This window comes from Haematobia irritans, chromosome 2 (assembly GCF_050003625.1).
Source record: "Haematobia irritans isolate KBUSLIRL chromosome 2, ASM5000362v1, whole genome shotgun sequence".
NCBI lineage: Eukaryota > Metazoa > Arthropoda > Insecta > Diptera > Muscidae > Haematobia > Haematobia irritans.
Genome location: NC_134398.1, coordinates 58,481,242 through 58,505,394, shown reverse-complemented (window position 1 = coordinate 58,505,394; position 24,153 = coordinate 58,481,242). Strand labels below are relative to the sequence as shown.

General features: G+C 33.9%; 1 protein-coding gene across 1 annotated transcript in view; it reads right to left on the bottom strand.

Annotated features, from left to right (window-relative positions):
- The window catches only part of LOC142224479 (uncharacterized), a 457,797-nt gene that overhangs the window by 394,196 nt on the left and 39,448 nt on the right, over positions 1-24,153 (bottom strand). Inside the window, exon 2 of the mRNA XM_075294253.1 lies at positions 49-359. Coding sequence (XP_075150368.1) covers positions 49-112 — 64 coding nt within the window. The 5' untranslated portion in view covers positions 113-359. The remainder of the gene's footprint in view (positions 1-48; positions 360-24,153) is intronic.

Sequence of the window (24,153 nt, the reverse complement as noted above, 5' to 3'; positions counted from 1 at the left end):
CTTCTTTAAATAAATTTTAATAAACAAAATAAATTTCAAATCGCTTACCTATGATGACGATAATATGCAATAATGTTTGTAGGGCGAATCCGCTACCTCTGGGTGTATACATTGTTCTGCAACTTCTTTCAATGTTTCCAAGGGAATAAAAGGATTATTTTTTCACCTTCTAATTGCCGTTACTGGTTTGGTTAAGGCAATTTTTGTTCTTTAATTTCGAAACAAAACGGGTTAACGATACATTTTCATTTACATTTAAATATAAATTAGCGCGAATCAAGAGAAAACTTTTTTACATTTATTATTCAATTCCATTTCCTTTTGATAATTTTTTGTGTAGCACCTTGGATCTTTTAAACCTGAAAATAAATTAATTGGAAAAAGGGAATGGTGTTAAGAGCAAGTTTTCTTTCAATGTTAATGGAGCAAATGAAATTTACTTCAGCAATCTCATTCCTAATCAACGTTAAATCGTTCAATAGAAGACTTAATGTTAACTAATGTAGAAGAAAAAAATCTAACTAAATGTTAGTGATTAGTAGAGTGAGTTTCATTTTTATACCCAGAAGTAGGCTTTAAAAATTTGAGAGAATAGTTAATTATATATATCTTCTTTTAAGTTTGGAAAATATTTTCAAAACGTTTCGATAAGCAATGAAAGCTTTTTTTTTGTATTTTCGTTAGCCGATGCCTTTCTATGTGCTACGAATATGGACCCCTAGACAATATTGGGCGCTGTTTCGTAGTGAATATGGACCTAATGAAGATGAGACATAAATAATTTTAACGAAACAAATAGGGAAAGTCGAAAGTCAGATGGGACCGACTATATAATACCATTCGTCACTCTGTAGACCAAAAGTTTGATACCATGTCAAATCTTTCTATTTTGTAGGGAACTTTATTAAGGTTTATATTTTCATATACGTATATCTAAATCAGATACCTATTTAACACAGGCTGGTTTATCATGCAAATCAATTACTTTACATATTATTACAATTCTTATATAAGCTAATTGGACTTGAAGATTAAGGAATTGATATTATTAATCTATTGAAAAAAAAAATGCTAGATACCAATCTTACAATTCTTATAAAAGCTAATTGGACTTGAAGATTAAGGAATTGATATTATTAATCCATTGAAAAAAAAATGCTAGATAGCAATCTTACAATTCTTATATAAGCTAATTGGACTTGAAGATTAAGGAATTGATATTATTAATCTATTGAAAAAAAATGCTACACAGAGAATACAGATTGGTTGTGACAATCGAATTTATTGCCAACCTCCTTTTGGCAGTTGTAGCAACTACCAGTTGGCAGTTGTGTCACCCGACTGATTCGGTCGGCACAACTAATATCTCATATGGTGTTGGTTGGGTCTGCCGACGACATCGGTTATAGCTATCTTCATCATACGGTTCTGTTGCCCGACCTTAATATTACTCCTGACTGAATTAAAAACCAATTCCTTCCCAATCAAATATTATATTTTATTTTATTAAAATATATGTATAGTATAAATCTAAAAACAATGTATTTGATATCAAATCATGAAAATGGCTCGATTATCTTCGTTATAAATCAGCTCGTATACCCTTCGCCATGAATTGGAAATCACCCTATGTGGCAAAAATCAAGAACATGTGGTCAAGGAGTGCACCTATTTAAATGATATGGACGCAAAATGTAAAATCTGAAATTTTGTCGACTTCACCAGCTATCGAGAAAGTTCATATTTCTTTTGTTCAGTTATCAACCTCTCTGGCCAGTATTTTACTAAATTAAAAGAAAAAGGTTGTGGTTAATTGATCGAGTTAAAGACTAGACGATGCTAGGGATAAATACCTGTCGAAACTGTATCGATTGGTACATACAACTGGTACCTCGGAGCACAAAGGGCGTTTTCCCATGGCCATTGATTCTGATCCAATCTATTTCCTCCCGAGTTCTTCAGATAATTTGGTAGATGTTTCTATAGAAGATTTAAGAAATTGCCGCTGCTGAGAATTCTACCGTTTTAATTTGAAATCGTCTGTTTTGACATGAAATTAATATTTTAGTAGAAATGACATTTGTAAAATAACTCAAATTATATTCGGTTGTGAAAACCAACCGTAAGTGCTGATAACTAAGTGATAGTTTCGATAATTAATTGCGGCAGGTCGTGTCATCCGAATTCAGGCAAAAATTTTCAATATAGAGACATTTAGTTCCTACAACTGTATGTCTTCTAGCACAACCGTAAATCCATTGAAATATATGAAATACTGTAGTAAAGACCCACGTATGATTGTAAATATAGTATATATGTTGAGACAATTGATATTTAATTATAAAAGCAGAATGTTCATTACTCCAACCGATTTCCAAACAATCTCTTCTCTGTGTGTAGATACCAATCCTACAAGCCTGACTATAAATATGTTTAAGTGTTGGTTAATACACATTTCCATAGTCTCTAGTAAAATCTGGCTGGGTGAGATGATTCAATTTGAGTCTTATATATTAATTTCCTTTGAAAATTGCGAACTAATTGGGGTGTGGTAAATCTTGCAAGATATCTTAAAACTTCTTAACATTAAATGTAAATCATAACCGATTTGAACCAAATGTGGTACACATTACTATAATATTCTCTCAGTGTAAAATTTCAAGTAAATCGGAATGGAACTTTGGCATACGGTGGTCAGATGAATGTAAATCGGACGAAAGATATATATGGAAGGTATATCGAGGTATGAACTTATTTCAACAAAAATTGGAATACTGACGATACCATCAAGTGTACTCTTTGAGCAAAATTTGAAGCAAGTCACAGTGAAGCATTGCCCTCATGGGTAGAATGATCAAAACCTGTGGATAAAAACTGGTGGACCGGTTTATCTACTTAAATTAATCGTCGGTTTTCTTGAAGATCACATTTTCGGTGGACCGGTGTTTTCAAGGCCGTAACAACCGGTTTTTATATTTCCATTGTAAAATTACCAATTTAATGCCAAATTTAGACATATACATATGGAAGTGTAATAGACTACTATGAAAATACTTCCAAATAGTTGCGGCGTACATTTAAATTAAAACAAGTATATACGGCCGTAAGTTCGGCCTGGCCGAATCTTAAGTACCCTCCTCCATGGATTGCGTAGAAACTTCTACGAAAGACTGTCATCCACATCCTAATTACTTGGGTTGTGGTAACACTTACCGATGCACTATGGGCGAAATCATGATTTTAGCGGCAAAAAATACTTCCCACCAAGTTAGCTTCACAAAATTTGGTGAGTAGATTTGTAGTTATAAAAAAAAAAGATTTTAGAAAAGATGGCCATCGTGGCCGGCCCTTTTTAGAGTAACCATTACTCTATTCTAAAAAGAGCATCCTTCAGCAAAGTTGTAGGTCTTGACTAGGCAAAAAAATGCTGAATATATTAAGCCGGAAACCTTTCATCTTCATGCTCAAAACGCAAAAAATGTCGAAAAAATTAAATTTTTTCACCGATTTTTTCGGTTTTCCTACTATAGCTCATGAAATATTGAAAATATAGCTGATGGCCTTAGCAGCCAATGCTACTTTTCCCTTTTCTTTTTTATCATACATTTACTGTATGATTAAAATAAACAATAAAATAAAAGTTGTGTTCCTTTACGTACTACTAGTTACTACTTTTACTAGTTTTTACTAGAAACCGTTCCTCAACCCCAAAAAATAGTAAAAGTAGTAAACAATTTTAAGAGAACAATGTCAAAATGCATGTCTCTTTTAAATTTTTTTTACTACAAGTTACTCGACAAATTCTTTGGAGTAAAAGTTGTAGATATGTCATGACAAAAATAATTATTTGTTTTCAAATTTTCCAAACTAAAGTAGTTCCAAATCGCTTTTTTTTGGAAATAAATCTGTAACTTTTTAATGGATTAAGATATCATCATAATTTTGTCTTTGTGCCAAAGCTGAAATGTTTCTCTCTATATTTAGAGGTTTGTAGGTCCCTAGTGGATTCACGGGCTGGTCTATAGACGTTGGAAGTTGGACACCTCGGATGTATGCAATTTAGTGTTACTTGGCAAACGCGCAATTATGCACCGATTTTCATGATTTTTGCTTTGCTGGATAGAACTTATAAACTACCATAAAAAGATTGTGTATGTGTGCGAATATATATAATATTTGCGAGATAGAGCCTTAATTTATTTTTTTTGCAAAATTTGAACAAAGTGGGTCTGTATTTTGAGTCTAGAAGGACTACATTCCTTATAAAATTCTACGTATTCTGGAGGAAAATTTTGTGCACCTTTGTGCTTTAGATTAAACGTGTAGACTCCACAATTTGGAATTTCAAAACAATGCCGAACCAATACCACTTGTTTCGAAAAAAGTACCAAAACATTGACCGACTCACACCAAATTCGGCACACCCTTTAATGGACCAAAAGTACCTCTACGTTTTGAATTTCATGCAAATCGGATAAAAGTTTTAATGTCTATGTCATGAAGACCCAAATTCGGGGGTCGGTTCATATGGAAGCAAAATCGAAACTTAGGCCGAAGTAGTCCCATCTTCAAAATTGACCTGCATGTAGAAGAAAAACGTGTCTGTTAAAATTTCAGCACTATAGGTTCATTATTGAAGGAAGTAGCCTGATTACAACAGATAGACAGAGAGACATCGTATTATAATTCCTCCCTGATCAAGACTATATATACTTTCTATAGTAAGAATTCGTTATTTGTATGTGTTACAAACGGAATGAAAAACCCCACCTTATAAGATACTGATAATATGCGCTATTACTCTACTTTATGACCCAGAAGCCAGAGTTTTACTTTGATTAAAAATTGTGCAAACGGAGTACTTTTTATAACAAAGTAAAAACCATAGCTTCTTTCTATCGCAATAAGGATTTCAAAGTTTTCTGCAAAAGATCTGCTATTTGTCAAAAAAAAATTTTCGATATAAAAGTATTTAATTATTAAATGTTTTAATTGTATAATGTGTTAATTGTATAATTAGATGTTTTGAAAATATTTATTCAAATCACAATGCTTCTTTTGTTTTTTATTTGACATTTTTACAATTTTTACTATATTTTCGTTCCTGTACATTTAACAAATATAGAAATCTGAGAGGATTTTCAATATTTCTCTCTTTTACTACTTTTTACTATGAGTAAAGTAAAGGAACACACCTAAAATAAATATTGAAAATTTTACTAAACAATCAAAGTAAGAAATGTAGCCTATATACTTTGTAGTTCACACAAAGTTCATACAATTACTCCTTAACAAAAACTTCTGCAATGTTTTTTTTTTTTTGTAATCCAAACTATTTACAACGTTTAGTGACTTTCCGAGTAACTTGATGTTTTTTTTTGTTTTTTTTTTAGTTATGGTATGTGTAGGTTCTTGCAAACAAGAAATACATGAGCCAGAGCTATCCATAGCTCAGAGATGCATGTGAAGTATATGGTGCACTCTGAATCCTTACGAGCGGTACCTGCTCTATCAGTTAGGATTGACTGTAAATGTTTTAAAAGCAAATACTAATACCAGTAAAAGATGCTAAAAGGTCCTTGCCGGTAAATGCTCTTCTCTCTTTCGTGCGAGAAATGGTTTTCATCACCGTTTCCACTGCCATTAGATTTCGGCTTTTCTACATGGAGATTTTTCTTTTAATCTTAATTTTGAGTTTTTTTTTTGCTGCCAAGACTACGCCTGCAAACGACTTATTCATATCTCAAACCGTCAGACTTAAATATGTAATTTCTATAATATAATTCGAATCATTTCTCTTATTTGCCAACAAAAACTAAAAGATATCAAAATTTTTTAAACCTGAGTGTTTCTGAAAAAAAAAAATCACTCATTCATTCATTAGCAGTCAAATGCAGACAGTTTTGCCATGGCATAAAACTGGAGATTTCTACAAATAATGACATGTATAAATTTGCCATGACACTTCAAAACATTTTTAGTTTTACTCCACGAAAAACGATAAAACTCTTCAAAATTTCACAAAAAAGTACACTAAAAAATCATCAAAATAACTACGAAATACAAACATTTAGCAAATTCTATTTGTACACGCAGAGAAGGAATATGATCACCTCAAACATGTTTCAAGAGCAAAATGTTATTTTTGTATGGTGACCATGTAACATGTTTGTCACTAAAATGTTATTTTCTCATCAAATATAACCTGCTTGCCGAAATCAGATGCATGATTTTCGAGAAAATAACATGGTTGCGAAAACCATCTTACATGGTCACCACCCAAAAATAACATTTTGCTCTTAAAACATGTTTGAGGTGACCATATTCCTTCTTTGGGTGTATATAGTTAAACTACTCTCCTTTAGCATTAGAACTCATACTTACATATTTATTTTTTTTATAAAAATATTTATCTAAAAAACAGTTTTTAATTTTAAGAAAATTGCGCTGCTTTACTCTTGTTACTACCTATTAAAAGTTTTGTCAATAATAACGGCTGTTTGTGCATAAACAGGGTTACCAACAGTAACAATTTAGTTTTATTTTTCAATCAATATGTTCGTTAGTAAACCCCATCTAGAAAATATTAAAAATCTAAAGTTGAAAATTTGACTTTTTGCTGCTAAAATCGCGATTTCAGCAGTGCAAGGATGGCAAGGTATCTTGAAACTTCTTAACATCATCTTCTAAATTGTAAGCTAGTCCATACGTGGTATATATTAGACAAAAGAGGTATATATAGGTAAATAAATAATTACGAAGCGATATGGACTTTTGCGCCCGAATTTAAATATAAGGGTCGCTTTATATGGGGGCTATATAAAATTATGAACCTATATGGACCGACTTTTGTGTAATTGTGGAACGGTTTATCTGGGGGCTATATATAACTACAGACAGATGTGGTTCTAGTTTAGCATGGTTGTTAGCGGCCATATACTAGCACAATGTACCAAATTTCAACTGAATCGGATGAAATTTGCTTCTCCAAAAGGATCCGGAGGTCAAATCTGGGGACCAATTGATATGGCGGCTGTATATAATTATGGATCCTTATGGATCAATTTTTGGATGGTTATTAGATACTATATACTTACACCACGTACCAAATATCAACCGGCTAGGATGAAATTTGCTCCTCCAAAAGGCTCCGGAGGTCAAATCTGGAGATCGGTTTATATGGGGGCTATATACAGTTATGAACCGATATGGACCAATTTTTGCAATGTTGTTAGAGACCATATACTAACACCACTTACCAAGTTTCAACCGGATCAAATGAATTTTACTTCTCCAAAGGGCTCCGGAGGTCGAATCTAGGGACCGGTTTATATGGGGCTATATATAATTATGGATTGATATGGACCAATTTTGGGATGGTCGTTAAATACCATATACTAACACAACGTACAGTATTTCAACCGGATCGGATGAAATTTGCTTCTCTAAGAGGCTCCGGTTTATATAGGGGCTATACGTAAAACTGGTCCAATATGGTCCATTTGCAATACCATCCGACCTAGATCAATAACAACTATTTATACCAAGTTTCAAGTCGATAGCTTGTTTCGCTCGGAAGTTAGCGTGATTTCAACAGACAAACGGACGGACGGACATGCCTGAATATATATACTTTATGGGGTCTTAGAGAAATATTTCGATGTGTTACAAACGGAATGACAAAGTTAATATCCCATGATGGAGGGTATAACAATTGTGTCCAACTTTTAATAAATTATCGAATTATTTTTCGGTTGATTTTTTGTGACAATAAAATTAGATTTTCCTTTAAAATTGAACCGGTTATTTATTTCAACAAACACCGTCCACCGGTTTTGGAAAGGAGTCTGTTTTTTTTTAAATACCGGGTTTTTTATCACTGTACTCTTGAGCCAATTAAATTCATATCCCGCGGAAGATATTATAGGAACTATATCTAAATCTGAACTGATTGGGCACGCATATGTAGAATGTTAATTTGCCTCAGTTTAGTAGAGTTTTTATACCCTTCACCACTACTGTATATAATTAGTTTGTGCATTTGTATGTAACACAAAGAAGGAGCAGTCTTAAACCCTTCGTTTTAGAACTGAATTCTGAGTCAATTTAGCGTTTTCCATCGGTCTGTCCATCTATCAATCTGTTGATGTATTTTGTGTGCAAAGTGCAACTCGCATTTTGAGTCCGATCATCCTCAAATCACCGATCTGGTCATAATTGACGTGTTTATTATTTTTTTATATTTAGATATAGCTCCAATATGTATCTTTTGTACGGTTTAATTTCAGTTGAACATAAAATTTAAAGTTTTACACCGATTTTCGTGAAAAATGGCATATGGAGTAGAATGAACATTCTTACTATGCATGCCATATTTAAAGTCGGTTCAGATTTAGGTATAGCTGCCGTAGATATCTTTAATCCGAGTTACACTCAATGGCCAAAGTTTCACTCCAATTTCACACAATTAATGTTTTAGCAATGTGTGTTAATTTTGATTCAAATTGGTTCAGATTTAACCCTGCTGTAAGCTTAGAAAAAACTTACGAATCCCAGGTTGAGGGACCATTTGGTCCATACTATAATATTCATGGCAAATAATCATATAATAATCATAATATTCATGCCAAATATATGACAAAACGATCTAGATTACCTCAACAAGGATTCTCAGCTCAGTCATTGTCAAATATAGTACAACATGCACAGCTTCAGAGGCTTCCAAAAATAATGCAACTTCCCATTCTGGTACTCGGAAGCGTGGAAATTGTGCTTGCTTCAAATCAAAGTGTGACGTAAAATGCTCCATTTGCAGCAAATTTATTTGCAAAACTAACCGAAAAACATTGTGCATTACTTGTAATGAAAAATATGTACAAATAAAAAAAAAAAACAAATTATAAAGTTTTTAAAAAATATCAATCAAAACTTATTATGGACCAAATGGTCCACTAACCTTTGATTCGTGATTTTGGTTGTATTGGTTAAAGTTAGAAAAAAATTTTTTTTTGTTTATACAATTGTTGTATAAAATGAACCCATTAGCAGAAATGTTTTGTCAATATATACCACCGATTCCAAGTTACAAAAAAAAAAAAAAAACAAGTATATACGGCCGTAAGTTCGGCCAGGCCGAAGCTTATGTACCCTCCACCATCCACAATCGAATTACTTGGGTTGCGGTAACACTTGCCGATAGCAAGGTATCTTAAAACTTCCTAATACCATAATATATACCACGTAGTACATACGTGGTATATATTAAACTAAAAAAGGCAGATTAAATACGTATATAATTAAGTTTGACAAAAGTTTCAATGGAAATAAAATTTTGACAATATTTTCTATAGAAGTAATATATGGACAACATTTTCTATAGAAATAAGATCTTAACAAAATTTTCTTGAATATAACATTTTGACAAATTTTTTTAAAGAAATAAAATTTTGACAAAATTTTCAAAAGATTTCAAATTTTGACAACATTCTCGATAGAATTAAATTTTTGACAACATTTTCTATAGAAAAAATATTTTGCCAAAATTTTTTATAGAAACAAAATTTGACAAAATTTTCTACAGGAATAAAATTTTGACAAAATTTTCTATAGAAATAAAATTTTGACAAAATTTTCTATAGAAATAAAATTTTGCTAGATTATCTTTGGCTCGGGTGGCAACCATGATGTAGAACCGATATGGACCAATTTTTGTGTGATTGGGGATCGGCTATATATAACTATAGACCGATATGGACCAATTTTGGCATGGTTATTCGCGGCCATATACTAACACCACGTTGCAAATTTCAACCGGATCGGATGAATTTTGTTCGTCCAAAAGGCTCCGGAGGTCAAATATGGCAATCGGTTTATATGGGGGCTATATATAATTATGGACCAATTTTTGCATGGTTGTTAGAGATCATATATACCATGTACCAAATTTCAGCCGGATCAGATGAAATTTGCTTCTCTTAGAGGATCCGCAAACCAAACCTGGGGATCGGCTTATATGGGGGCTATATATAATTAAGGACCGATATGGACCAATTTTTGCATGGTTGTTAGAGACCATATACCAACATCATCTTCCAAATTTCAACCGGGCCGGATGAAATATGCTTCTCTTCGAGGCTCCGCAAGCTAAAACTGGGGATCGGTTTATATGGGGGCTATATATAATTATGAACCGATGTGGACCAACTTTTGCATGAATGTTAGAGACCATATACTAACACCAAGTTCCAACTTTGAACCGGCTCAGATGAATTTTGCTACTTCAAGAGGCTCCGGAGGTCAAATCTGGAGAACGGTTTATATGGGGGCTATATATAATTATGGACCGACATGAACCAATTTTGGCACGGTTGTTAGATATCATATATTAACACCATGTACCAAATTTCAGCCGGATCGGATGAAATTTGCTTCTCTTAGAGGCTCCGCAAGCCAAATCGGGGGATCGGTTTATATGGGGGCTATATATAATTATGGACCGATGTGGAACAATTTTTGCGCGGTTGTTAGAGACCATGTACCAAATTTCAATCGGATCGGATGAAATTTGTTTCTCTTAGAGGATCTGCAAGCCAAATTTGGGGGTCTGTTTATATTGGGGCTAAAGGGTGATACGGTCTAAATTTGGTCAAGTGAAAACGCTTGTAAATCGGTGAAATCGGTTATTTAAAAAATCAAATTAAATTTCTTTTTCAAGTTCAATTAGTATAAAATTCAGGAAAAATATTCAGTTAGGCTTTCGCTTTTCCAAATCCGAATTGCCGGGCCTCACGCTTGACACCTGCCATCAGATTTTGTACAGCCACATTGTCCACCTTCTTCGCCGCAGAAAGCCAGTTTGCCTTGAACTGCTGCTCGTTCTTAGCAGGTTTTTTGGTCTTCTTTAGGTTCCGCTTGACAATAGCCCAGTATTTCTCAATTGGGCGGAGCTCTGGCGTGTTGGGAGGGTTCTTGTCCTTGGGAACCACCTGCACGTTGTTGGCGGCGTACCACTCCATGGCCTTTTTACCGTAATGGCAAGATGCCAAATCCGGCCAAAACAGTACGGAACAACCGTGTTTCTTCAGGAAAGGCAGCAGACGTTTATTCAAACACTCTTTCACGTAAATTTCTTGGTTGACAGTCCCGGAAGCTATGAAAATGCTGCTTTTCAAGCCACAGGTACAGATGGCTTGCCAAACCAGATATTTCTTTGCGAACTTTGACAGTTTTATGTGCTTGAAAATATCTGCTACCTTTCCCCTTCCTTTTGCCGTATAAAACTCCTGTCCCGGAAGCTGCTTGTAGTCGGTTTTGACGTAGGTTTCGTCGTCCATTGCCACGCAATCAAACATCGTCAGCATCGTCGTGTACAGCCTCCGGGATCGCGCTTTGGCCGTCGTATTTTGTTTATCATCGCGATTTGGAGTCACTACCTTCTTGTAAGTCGATAGTCCGGCTCGTTTTGTGGCTCGATGCACGGTTATAGACGATACACCCAGCTTATTTGCGGCATCTCGGAGAGAGAGGTTAGGGTTTCGCTTGAAACTACCGGCAACTCTCTTTGTCGTCTCAGCGGCTTCCGGTATTCGATTTCCCCCCGATCCAGCTTTCCTGGCTGTCGACAAACGTTCTCCAAACACTTTAATTACATTTGTAACGGTTGATTTGGCAACTTTTAGCAAAGCTGGCAAGCGTGCGAGTAGCTCGGATTTTCGCGATGCGCGAGCAAAATTTTGATACGCTGCTCTTCTTGCTTGGACGGCATTTTGACAACTGAAGAGTGAATTTCAAAATCAAAATAGGAGCAACATTCTCCACACACACACCTTCAAAATGAGAGGTGTTCAGGTTTTTTAAATGCAAAATTGAAAGAAATACGTCAAGTTTATATTGACCAAATTTTGACCGTATCACCCTTTATACGTAAAAGTGAACCGATATGGCCCATTTGCAATACCATCCGACCTACCTCAATAACAACTACTTGTACCAAGTTTCAAGTCGATAGCTTGTTTCGTTCGGAAGTTAGCGTGATTTCAACAATCGGACGGACGGAGATGCTCAGATCGACTCAGAATTTCACCACGACCCAGAATATATGGGGTCTTAATATTTCACCACGACCCAAAATATATGCGGTCTTAATATTTCGATGTGTTGCAAACGGACTGACAAAGTTAATATACGCCCATCCTATGGTGGAGGGTATAAAAATGGGCCTAGCCTAACAGCAGGGTTAAGAAGAGCCCCCATATATATTTTTGCGCAATGGGGGATATACGGCTAGAATATCCACATTTTACCTCCCGAGATTCAACGAGATTTTAGCTTAGTTGACTTGATATTTGGCATATAGAGTAGATTTTACATTTAATTAAATTTGGTGAATTTGATTCAAATCGGCTCTAATTTAGACGAAGTTCCCATATACAGTCAATAAAAGAGATGTACACCAATTTGAAATGATATGAAAAATATGAATTAAATATATATATTTATTGTACTTCAAATTAAAGCTTGAGATCCGATCTTTAATTTAAGTTAAAATAAATATATATGGTATTTACTTCATATTTTTCATATCGTTTCACAATTTATTCAAATTTGTGGACAACCTTTTTTTTTGCTTACTTCAATACTTTTCAAATAATAAAAACCGCACATTAAGCTAGGCTTCCGACTTGTAGAAATATCGCCTAATTTGGCCTAATATTGTTCCACAATTCAGGACCTATCCTTGCGAGATCTAAAAAACGCCTTTATTGAAAAACTTATTAAAATAATCTTTGGGTCGGAGAAATGTGTCTTCTAAGTGAAGTAAAACAATATTTTCTTCAGGGTATATAAACATTATTAATTTAAGATTGATGGATTGAAAATAAATAATAAAATGACTAAATTACAGTTAAAATCCATGTAAACAATTTACTTAGTGCAAATTAAATTTATTCTCTAAAAACATATATCATTTTCTTGTGATTAAGGTACAACTATTATTCTTTTAATATTATAATGCTCAATAAAAAACATACCAAAACTAAGAACGGTTTCCATGTTAATCGTCAACTTAGCCTATATTTGGGGCGATAACCTTCGACACATAATAAGAGGTTGCAACATTGTCAATGTCAAAGTCATTTAAGACGGCCTATATCCACACACAAAGTGTTTGCCGACACTATTCATTTTATGACATCGAGACTCAACAAATCCCATGTGTTATGATGGTTAAGTCAATGGAAAATGTCTCAAATGAATTTATTTGCCTAACGAAATCAAATGCCTGCCAGACATGATACGCATTTATGTATATTAATTCCATAGACAATGTGGCGTACGAAGTTTTCAGTTTCATATGTGTAATACAGTGGGTCGAGTGGAAATGATGAAATATACCACAAGAAATATATCACACAATTAAAAGTTCGTTCAACCGGGTACACCCACATAAGATGCGAATTACTAGTATGTTGATACATCCCTACGGGAAATGGATCAACCCCAGGACCGGTACATGACTAGTATGGACCGGTCCCAGTTTTGGCCAAAACCTATGGATGGGACCGGTCACTTTAACATTGATAAGATAAATTTACACTATAGGACGTCCTGGGTCAACTTAGTAGGACTAACTCTTAGACAGGTCTTCATAAACCAGTCTAGGACAAATTTATAGGAATCTGTTTAATTTTGAACATCCGAATTGCACCATAAAATAAAATACTCTAATAACTGTATTTCAGTAGATGTGTAGATCCAATAAAGAGACTAAAAGAGACAGAAAATTATAGAACAATTTAAAAATTGAAACCCTCAACTTTTATATCGCCCTACCTTACTATTAAATTCTGCTGATTTTCAGCTAGTGTGAATTCATAACACATGTGTCTTTGTTTATAAGAAAAGAAGGGTCTTAATGAAAAAAATGTATTTGTATTCATGTCATTCTTATAAAAGCAACCTTCTTTTTAAAATAGTTTCAATATAAAGTTTATTTAATTGGTTAATTAAATTGAAGTTGTTACTATTCAAAAAATATTTTAAAAGATGGTCTAATTTTAAAACTTTTTACTATATTCTACTTATTTAGGAAACTTTCATTTGGAATAACAGTTTTTAATTCCACAGGACACGTTTAATATATGGTATAATTCATGACACGTGTGCGTCACACGTGTGCCCTGAAATATCTGAAAATTTTGCCACTCTTTTCCGATGATACTTGATCATATATATGAAGTAGAAGACTTCTACCCGCTTAGCTGTGCCATCTTAACTTATTTGTGGATTGTTGCTTTTAAAATAAGATGTTTTTTTATAGAAAATGTAGAAGGATGCAAAAAATCGTATTTACACTAAGAAAATGGGCAAGAAGTTATCAAACTCCAGGCCTTACGCATTTGGTGAGTTTGTCCCACATGAAAAACATTAACAAGTATATACGGCCGTAAGTTCGGCCAGGCCGAAGCTTATGTACCCTCCATCATGGATTGCGTAGAAACTTCTTCTAAACACTGCCATCCAGAATCGAATTACTTAAGTTGCGGTAACGCTTGCCGATGGCAAGGTATCTTAAAACCTCCTAACACCATCTTCTAAATAAATAAATAAATTGTATGTAAGTCCATACGTGGTATATATTAAATCAAAAAAGATCGATCCAATACGTATATAATTCAGTTTGACAAAGAAGAATTTTTACAAAATTTTCTACAGAAATAAAATTTTAACAAAATTTTCTATAGAAATAAAATTTTCACAAAATTTTCTATAGAAATAAAAATGTTGACAACATTTTCTATAGAAAGAAAATTTTGACAAAAATTTCTACAGAAATAAAATTTTAACAAAATTTTCTATAGAAATAAACTTTTGACAAAATTTTCTATAGAAATAAAATCTTGGTAGATTATTTTTGGCTCGAGTGGCAACCATGATTATGAACCGAATAAAATTTGAACAACATTTTCTATAGAAATAAAATTTTGACAAAAATTTCTATAGAAATAAACTTCTGACAATGATGAAAATTTTATTATGAACCGAATAAAATTTTAACAAAATTTTCTCAAGAAATAAAATTTTGGTAGATTATTTTTGGCTCTAGTGGCAACCATGATTATGAACCGATATGGACCAATTTTTGTGTGATTGGACCAATTTTGGTATGGTTGTTAGCGACCATATACTAACACCACGTTCCTAATTTGAACCGGATCGGATGAATTTTGCTCCTCCAAGAGGCTCCGGAGGCCAAATCTGGAGAACGTTTTATATGGGGGCTATATATAATTATGGACCGATTCTGCCACGGTTGTTAAAGATCATATACTAACACCATATTCCAAATTACAACCGGATTGGATGAAATTTGCTTCTCTTGGAGACTTCGCAAGCCAAATCTGGGGATCGATTTATATGGGGGCTATATATAATTATGGACCGATGTGGACCAATTTTTGCATGGTTGTTAGAGACCATATACCAATATCATGTACCAAATTTCAGACGGATCGGATGAAATTTGCTTCTCTTTGTGGCTCCGCAACCCAAATCTGGGGATCGGTTTATATGGGCGCTATATATAATTATGGACCGATGTATACCAATTTTTGCACGGTTGTTAGAGACCATATACCAATACTATGTACCAAATTTCAGCCGGATCGGATGCAATTTGCTTCTCTTTGAGGCTTCGCAAGCCAAATCTGGAGATCGGTTTATATGGGGTCTATATATAATTATGGACCGATGTGGACCAATTTTTGCATGGTTGTTAGAGACCATATACCAACATCATGTACCAAATTTCAGCCGGATCGGATGAAATTTTCTTCTCTTTGAGGCTCCGCAAGCCAAATCTGGGGATCGGTTTATATGGGGGCTATATATAATTATGGACCGATGTGGACCAATTTTTGCATGATTGTTAGAGACCATATACCAACACCATGTACCAAATTTCAGCCGGATCGGATGAAATATGCTTCTCTTAGAGGCTCCACAAGCCAAATCTGGGGATCGGCTTATATGGGGGCTATATATAATTAAGGACCGATATGGACCAATTTTTGCATGGTTGTTAGAGACCATATACCAACATCATGTACCAAATTTCAGCCGGATCGGATGAAATTTTCTTCTCTTTGAGGCTCCGCAAGCCAAATCTGGGGATCGGTTTATATGGGGGCTATATATAATTATGGACCGATGTGAACCAATTTTTGCATGGTTGTTAGAGACCATATACCACCACCATATACCAAATTTCAGCCGGATCGGATGAAATATGCTTCTGTTAGAGGCTCCACAAGCCAAATCTGAGGGTCCATTTATATGGGGGCTATACGTAAAAGTGGACCCATATGGTCCATTTTCAATACCGTTTGACCTACATCGATAACAACTACTTGTGCCAAGTTTCAAGTCGATAGCTTGTTTCGTTCGGAAGTTAGCGTGATTTCAACAGACGGACGGACGGACGGACATGCTTAGATCGACTCTGAATTTCACCACGACCCAGAATATATATACTTTATGGGGTCTTAGAGCAATATTTCGATGTGTTACAAACGGAATGACAAAGTTAATATACCCCCATCCTATGATGGAGGGTATAAAAAGAACAAGTATATATGACCGTAAGTTCGGCCAGGCCTAGTCTCATGCACCATCCACCATGAATTGCGGAATAACTTCTACTAAAAGCTGGAATTCGTAATCGTATTACTTAGGTTGTGGTGACAGTTGCCAATGGAATTGTAAGCTGGTCAATATATTTGAAAACAAAAAACAGGTAGATTAAATACCTATATAATTCAGTTCTTGACCGGTATATATATAACGGACTCTATAGATAATTAGCAGGCCAAAATTTAAATATGGGAGTCGGTTTATATGGGGACTATATTTAATTGGACCAATTTTTGCATGGTTAGTACCAAAATTTAGCAGGATCAAATGAAATTTTTTGATTCAGGGGCTCAAAAAGTAAAATTCGGGGTTCGGTTTATCTGAAGGCTATATATAATTATAGACCGATATGAACCAATTTTTGCATGGCGATTGAAGGCCATATACTGCAAAAACGTACCAAATTTCGACCTTATCGAATGAAATTTGCTCCTCCAATAGGCTCCTAAAGCCAAATCAGGGGATCTGTTTATATGGAGGCTATACATAATTATGGACCGATATATACAAATTTCTGCAAGATTGTAAGATACAAAATACTTAAATTACATATACTAACGAAACGAGCCACATTTAAACTTGATCGGATAAATGTTTCTCCTCCAAGAGGCTCAGAAAGACAACCGGATCGGAATTATGAATTGGTATTTTATTTAAAGACCATATAGTCAGATAGTACTCGTTACGACCTTTCTCCTGATATCCAAATATCCTTGGCAGGATTGCACAGTGGTTCTCTTTTAAAAGAAATTAAGTTTCATTTGTGCGGCTTTATTTTACAATATCACAAAAGTTATAGTGTTTTTGATGCGTTGTTTGACCTTTCTAACGATATAACATTTTTCGAAATAGTTAATTAATTACTGGTTAAAAGTAGTCACTGGTTACGCGTCTATCTCTGTCTGGTTTGTGTCTTAGCAATTTACAATTTATCATCACGAACATAGCCCATCCTATGGTGGAGGATATAATAACAGCTCCACTTTGCCCGCATATTAAAAACAAAATATGTTTTTTTATTAATTTACATTTTAAATAAATGAATTCTTTTTTGCGTAAAGGACCTCACTTTTATTGCCGCATTAATTGTCTTCTGCAGAGAAACTCGTAGATGTTGATGCTGAGAAACTAAAAAAAAATCTTTATCATACCTAACTTTGATACCCTTCACCACTACTGTGGTACATGGTATAATAATTTTGTGCATTTGTATGTAACGCCAAAACGAAAAAGTCGGAGACCCATCGTTTAGTATACCGATCGTCTTACAATTAAATTCTCAGTCGATTTTGCGATGTCTGTCTGTCTGTCTGTCTGTCCGTCCGTCTGTCCTTATATGTAATTTTCTGTGCAAAGTACTTTAAGTCAAATCGTCCTCAGATTTGGGACGGAGTTTTACTTTGACTCAAAGACAATCGCTATTGATTTTGAAAAAAATCGGTTCAGATTTAGATATAGCTCCCATATATATCTTTCGTCCGATTTGCACTTATATGGCCTCAAAAGCCAGAGTTTTGCCCTGACTTCAGAGTTTTGCTTCAAATTTTGCACGAGAGGTACATTTAACGGTGTCGTTATGTATGCCAAATTTGGTTTAAAATCGGTTCAGATTTAGATATACCTCCCATATATATCTTTCGTCCGATTTGCACTCATATGACCTCAAAAGGTCATATAAGTGCAAATCAGGGCAAAAGTGGAGTTTGCCCTGATTTGCTTCAAATTTTGCACAAGGAGTGCATTTAGTAGTATCGTTAATTTTGCCAAATTTGGTTGAAATCGATTCAGATTTAGATATAGCTCCCATATATATTTTTCGCCCGATTTGGACTTATATGATTATTAATAAATTTATATTTATTTTTATGTTCAGATTGATATTGATTTTGCTTTAAAATTTCCTTTGGCAAAAGATATTAAAATTGCATGGACATCTTTGGAAAATAAATTGTTCACATTTTTAAAAACCAAATTGCCGAACTCTACTTTACTTAAGAAATTCGATGACAGGGATATATCTTCAAATCAAGGTTTGTATTTTTTATAGTCGATACTTATGTAAATAAGCAATCTTATGATTTAAGAATCGAAACAATTTGCAATATTCTGGACTTTGCATCAAGTGTTCCCTCCAACACAAAGGGTAAACTCTGATGAAAACGGTTCCAAAATAAGGAAGACATTTAGTATTTTAGACTCGCAAGAATCTTTTGCATTTATAGGAAGTACGAAGGAAGAAATAGCAGCAAAATTAAATTTAGCAAAGCTCCAAAATCGGTGTATACAACCAAAGTTACTAGTTGTTAGCGAACTAATATCAAGTCCATTGTTTTATATTACGTGGTATTGAATATCCGTTTTTACCAATTCTTGATGCTGTAGATATTTTATTAAAAATATTTTATGTCTTTTATTTACAATATCCCGAAGAATCAGATATTTTTTATAACTTCATTCAAGACTTTTTTAATGAAATGTCTAAAAAGAAAAAATACGAAAAAGTTTCCGTTATAAAAATTAAATTTTAACATTTGGCTTATAATTGTTTAACTTAAATTGTTTCATTTACCAACACATTATCTGAAACCATTTCAATCTTTAACTGATATATGAATTATACGTATTTCATATCTATACAAAAAATTGTTCCATTATTTTATATAAATTTGTATTATTTTATATTATCCATTTCACTTATATATGTTTGTTAAATAAAACCTAATCTTAATAAAAACCAAAAGAAAAAAAAAACAAGTATATACGGCCGTAAGTTCGGCCAGGCCGAATCTTATGTACCCTCCTCCATGGATTGTGTAGAAACTTCTACGAAAGACTGTCATCCACAATCGAATTAATTGGGTTGTGGTATCTTAAAACTTCTTAACATCGTTTTCTAAATTGTGAGTTAGTCCATACGTGGTATATATTAGACAAAAAAGGTATGAATAGGTAAGTCTACAAATAATTACGAATCGATATGGACTTTTGCACGGTACGTAGAGAGCCAGAATTGAAATATGGAGGTCGCTTATATATGGGCTATATAAAATTATGAACTTGATATAGACCAATTTTTGTGTGATTGGGGATCTATTTATCTGAGGGCTATATATAACTATAGACCGATATGGACCTAGTTAGGCATGGTTGTTAACGGCCATATACTAGCACAATGTACCAAATATCAACTAACTTGGATGAAATTTGCTCCTCCAAGTGGCTCCAAAACCAAATCTCGGGATCGGTTTATATGGGGGCTATATATGATTATGGACTGATATGGACCACTTTTGGCATGGTTGTTAAATATCATGTACTAAATTCAAGTAGCAAATTTCAACCGAATCGGATGAATTTTGCTCTTCCAAGGGGCTCCGGAGGTCAAATCTCTGGATCGGTTTATATGGGGGCTATATATAATTATGTACCGATTTCGACCAATTTGTGCATGGTTGTTAGGTTAGGTTAGGTTAAAGTGGCAGCCCGATTAAGATTCAGGCTCACTTAGACTATTCAGTCCATTGTGATACCACATTAACTAAAAGTACCTATTACATATGGGCACTTCTAGTTTTAACCGTTGAACCTTCTCGATTATTTTCTTCTGTTGAACCAACCAGATTGTTCCAAAAACATTAGCAGACTGCTTAAGTTAACGTTTTCCAGGTCCGCTAGTAATCTGAAGCTATATGCCCCTAAAATTTGCTTACGCTTTACACAAAATGCAGGACACTCACACAAGAGGTGTTTTATTGATTCCTTTTCCTCCGCATCATGACAGCTCTTACTTGCATGGTTGTTAGAGACCCTATACTAACACCATGTACAAAATTTCAGCCGGATCGGATGAAATATGCTTCTCTTAGAGGCTCCGCAAGCCAAATCTGGGGATCGGTTTATATGGGGGCTATATATAATTACACTGAAAAAAAAAGCATGCCCGGTTCCAAAGATTTTGTCTTTACTTTAAAAATGTTGGTATTGATTCCGAGCCAAAGAAGCGGAGAATATAAGCAAGGATGCTTTTAACACACAATTCTCTTTTAAATTTGGGTTTTGTGTACTTGCTTCTAGGAAGCCAATTTTAATTTTTCGCTTTTTCACCTTTTTTTCTTCATTAGCCATCAAATTCCCTTAAAAACGAGTTAACGACAACTTTATTTTCCAAATTCAGACTCGGCTTCCAGTAGAATTTTTGCCATGTTTCAAGTAAAAAGCGTCTTTAAAATAAAGTGTTGAAAAACATGTCCTATATTTGAACGATTTTTTGCTTTGTAGTGAAGATGCAAAAAGACAACAAATTTAAAGACAATTTCATTAATTTTAAAGAATTTTTCTGAATAATTAAAGTCAAGTTGACCTTAGCCCAATTGAAATCACTTAATTATAAGGACAATACGACTTCATTGAAAAGTTTATCGACTTTTGGAGAAGGAAAAAATCTTTATATTAGAGAAATGCGTCTTCTAAGCTAAGCAAAATTCGCATTCGTATTTTAAAGACATTAAATCTTTGACCTCACGACAATATTTTTTTCAGTGTATGGACCGATATGGACCAATTTTTGCATGGTTGTTAGAGACCATATACGAACACCATGTACCAAATTTCAGCCGGATCGGATGAAATTTGTTTCTCTTAGAGGCTCCGAAACCAAATCGGGGGATCGGTTTATATGGGGGCTATATATAATTATGAACCGATGTGGACCAATTTTTTCATGGTTGTTAGAGACCATATACTAACACCATGTACCAAATTTCAGCCGGATCGGATGAAATTTGCTTCTCTTAGAGGGTCTGAAAGCCAAGTTTTCAGGTCCGTTTATATGGGTGGCTATACGTAAAAGTGGACCGATATGGCCCATTTGCAATACCGTCCGACCTACATCAATAACAACTACATGTGCCAAGTTTCAAGTCGATAGCTTGTTTCGTTCGGAAGTTAGCGTGATTTCAACAGACGGACGGACGGACGGACATGCTCAGATCGACTCAGAATTTCTCCATGACCCAGAATATATATACTTTATGGGGTCTTAGAGCAATATTTCGATGTGTTATAAACGGAATGACAAAGTTAATATACCCCCATCCTATGGTGGAGGGTATAAAAAAACATTTCTCAGTGTATTTATTCATAAAAAATTGTATGGGAATTTAATAATCTATATACTTAAATCAAATATCATAGTAATTGAATGAAATGGGAACACCAATTACTTTGTCACTTGAACTCAATACAGAAGTAATTGGCTGTAAATTGATTACCATTGTATTAAACTTAATTACGATTTTAATTGATTTACCACACAAAATTTAATAAACATTTAACTCAGTTCAATTACGACCGTAATTGAAAAGCAGCATATGATTCAAGATATAAATATTTGTATATGGGAATATAAACCTTCATTATAACTTCCAACAAATTTGAAGGAGTTGAGATGGTAACACAAATTTTCGTCTACATAGTGGTGAAGGATATAATATAGTCGTCCCCGCTCGACTTTAGACTTTACTTACTTGTTTATTTATATATTTTATTTTATATATATTTTTTAAACTACTTATTCAAATTTTAAACAACTTTTATTATATATGAAGAAAGAAAAATTTTAATTTGCTTTATTGAATCCACCAATTGAACTATCATAAACTGCATTCTTCAAGTATTCTAGAGGAATTTATTCATTCACTTTGCAAAGTCATTTTCCAATTTTCATACTTTGTTCGTAGACGCTTCCGGTCAAGCCATCACATCAACTTTATCATTACATTGTTAAGACCAAACATAGTTTTGTGCGATGTTATGGCATTAAGAATTTCTCTGTCAATATCTGAATTAAAGTTCCATTATCTATTGTATATTCTACCCTTTTTTATTATATCCTTTCCATGGCTTTACTATGTTTTCTCCCTTTCATAGTTTATTTTTTCCCCATTTACTTTTATAGTACGAACATTTGTAGTTCGAGCAAGTTCACCAGGGCCCAGTCGAAGCAACAGGGAATATAAGACCATGCCGGACATGACTTCCATGGCAGAAAGTGAAAACCAACAAAACGGTTAGGCAAGTAAACTGGAAAATGGCAGACAGTGAACATTTAAACTTTAGATGGAGGCTTAAAACTTTAATCCGGCAATAATATTATTTTTCGTTTTTTTTTTTTTTGTTTTTACTAAATGATAAAGCTGTGTCCTTCGAGGGCTGAGGAAAGTAAGGTGGAAGAATTCAGATGATTCCAACTTATGCCACAATAGTTGTTGCTGGTGGAAGGAAATGCAAGCATGTAAAACAAAGTTTGGTCTTATGTGTGTGCTGTAATATTAATGGCCATTACGGTTGAGAATTTCCTTCCTCTTACATGAGATATAAGGATTGCAAATATGTAATACTTTTCAAGAGAAATGTGAGAAATGCAAACTAATATTAAGAACCACTTTAAGGCAGATTCATTGCCACATCTCCACTGATTTCCATTGCCATTTCTGTAGAAACAATGCAACCTCTTTAACTTTAGTTTTTCACTTTCACATCTTACCGTTATCCTTTTTGTACAATTTTCTTTATTTGATTGTATTAGAGCAAGTATTGGGTATAAGGATAAGCTTCAATACAAAATGCTTCATTACTGAGAAAATCATAATAGTATACACGCAAAAAAATTATGTATTTTTTTGGAAACGAAATTTAAAAGCAAATTTGAGTTAGGCGTTTATGTAACATATATCGTTAGCTTAATGTGTAAAGGTGCTAAGTCAACCTTTGACAAAAAAAATGGATTAAGATGCAGATCGACAGATAAATCAAAAATACATAGTTTACCATAAAAAAAGATATTAAATATCTGTTTTTATCTCTGTTTGGTAATGATGTGTAAAAGTGCTAAGTCAGCACCTGTTAAAATACACGTGCTAAATCAAATTTTAGGTTGAGTAGGCGTTGCTAAAAAATTTTAATAGCAATTGTTTGTGTGCGATTTTGCGGAAAGTATACTGTTTGTATTGAAAGCATTTATGGAAACTACATTTACAATTTTTAGAAAATAGGTATATTTCACAATTTATTAAGTTTTTTGTCTCTCCTGTAAAATTTCAAAAATTTGACTTAGCACTTTCACACATTAAGCTAACGATATGTGTATTCAGGCTTGTGGAGATTGGTATCTAGCATTTTCTTTCCAACAACTTAGGCATACCAATTCCTTAACCTTTATGTCCAATAAGATCGTATTAAAATTGTAACAACATGTAAAGTAATTTGATATAATTGATATCAGACTAACATAAAAATAGCAAATAAATTTCCTTTTGTTGTTAAAGTTTTATCTTTTTTTATCAAATTAACAAAATACAGGTAAGGAAAGTCTAAAATCGACTATATTAAACCCTCTACCACTTTGTAGACTCAAATTCTTCAATTTTTTCGGAGCTATATAAAGTTTTATATTTACATATA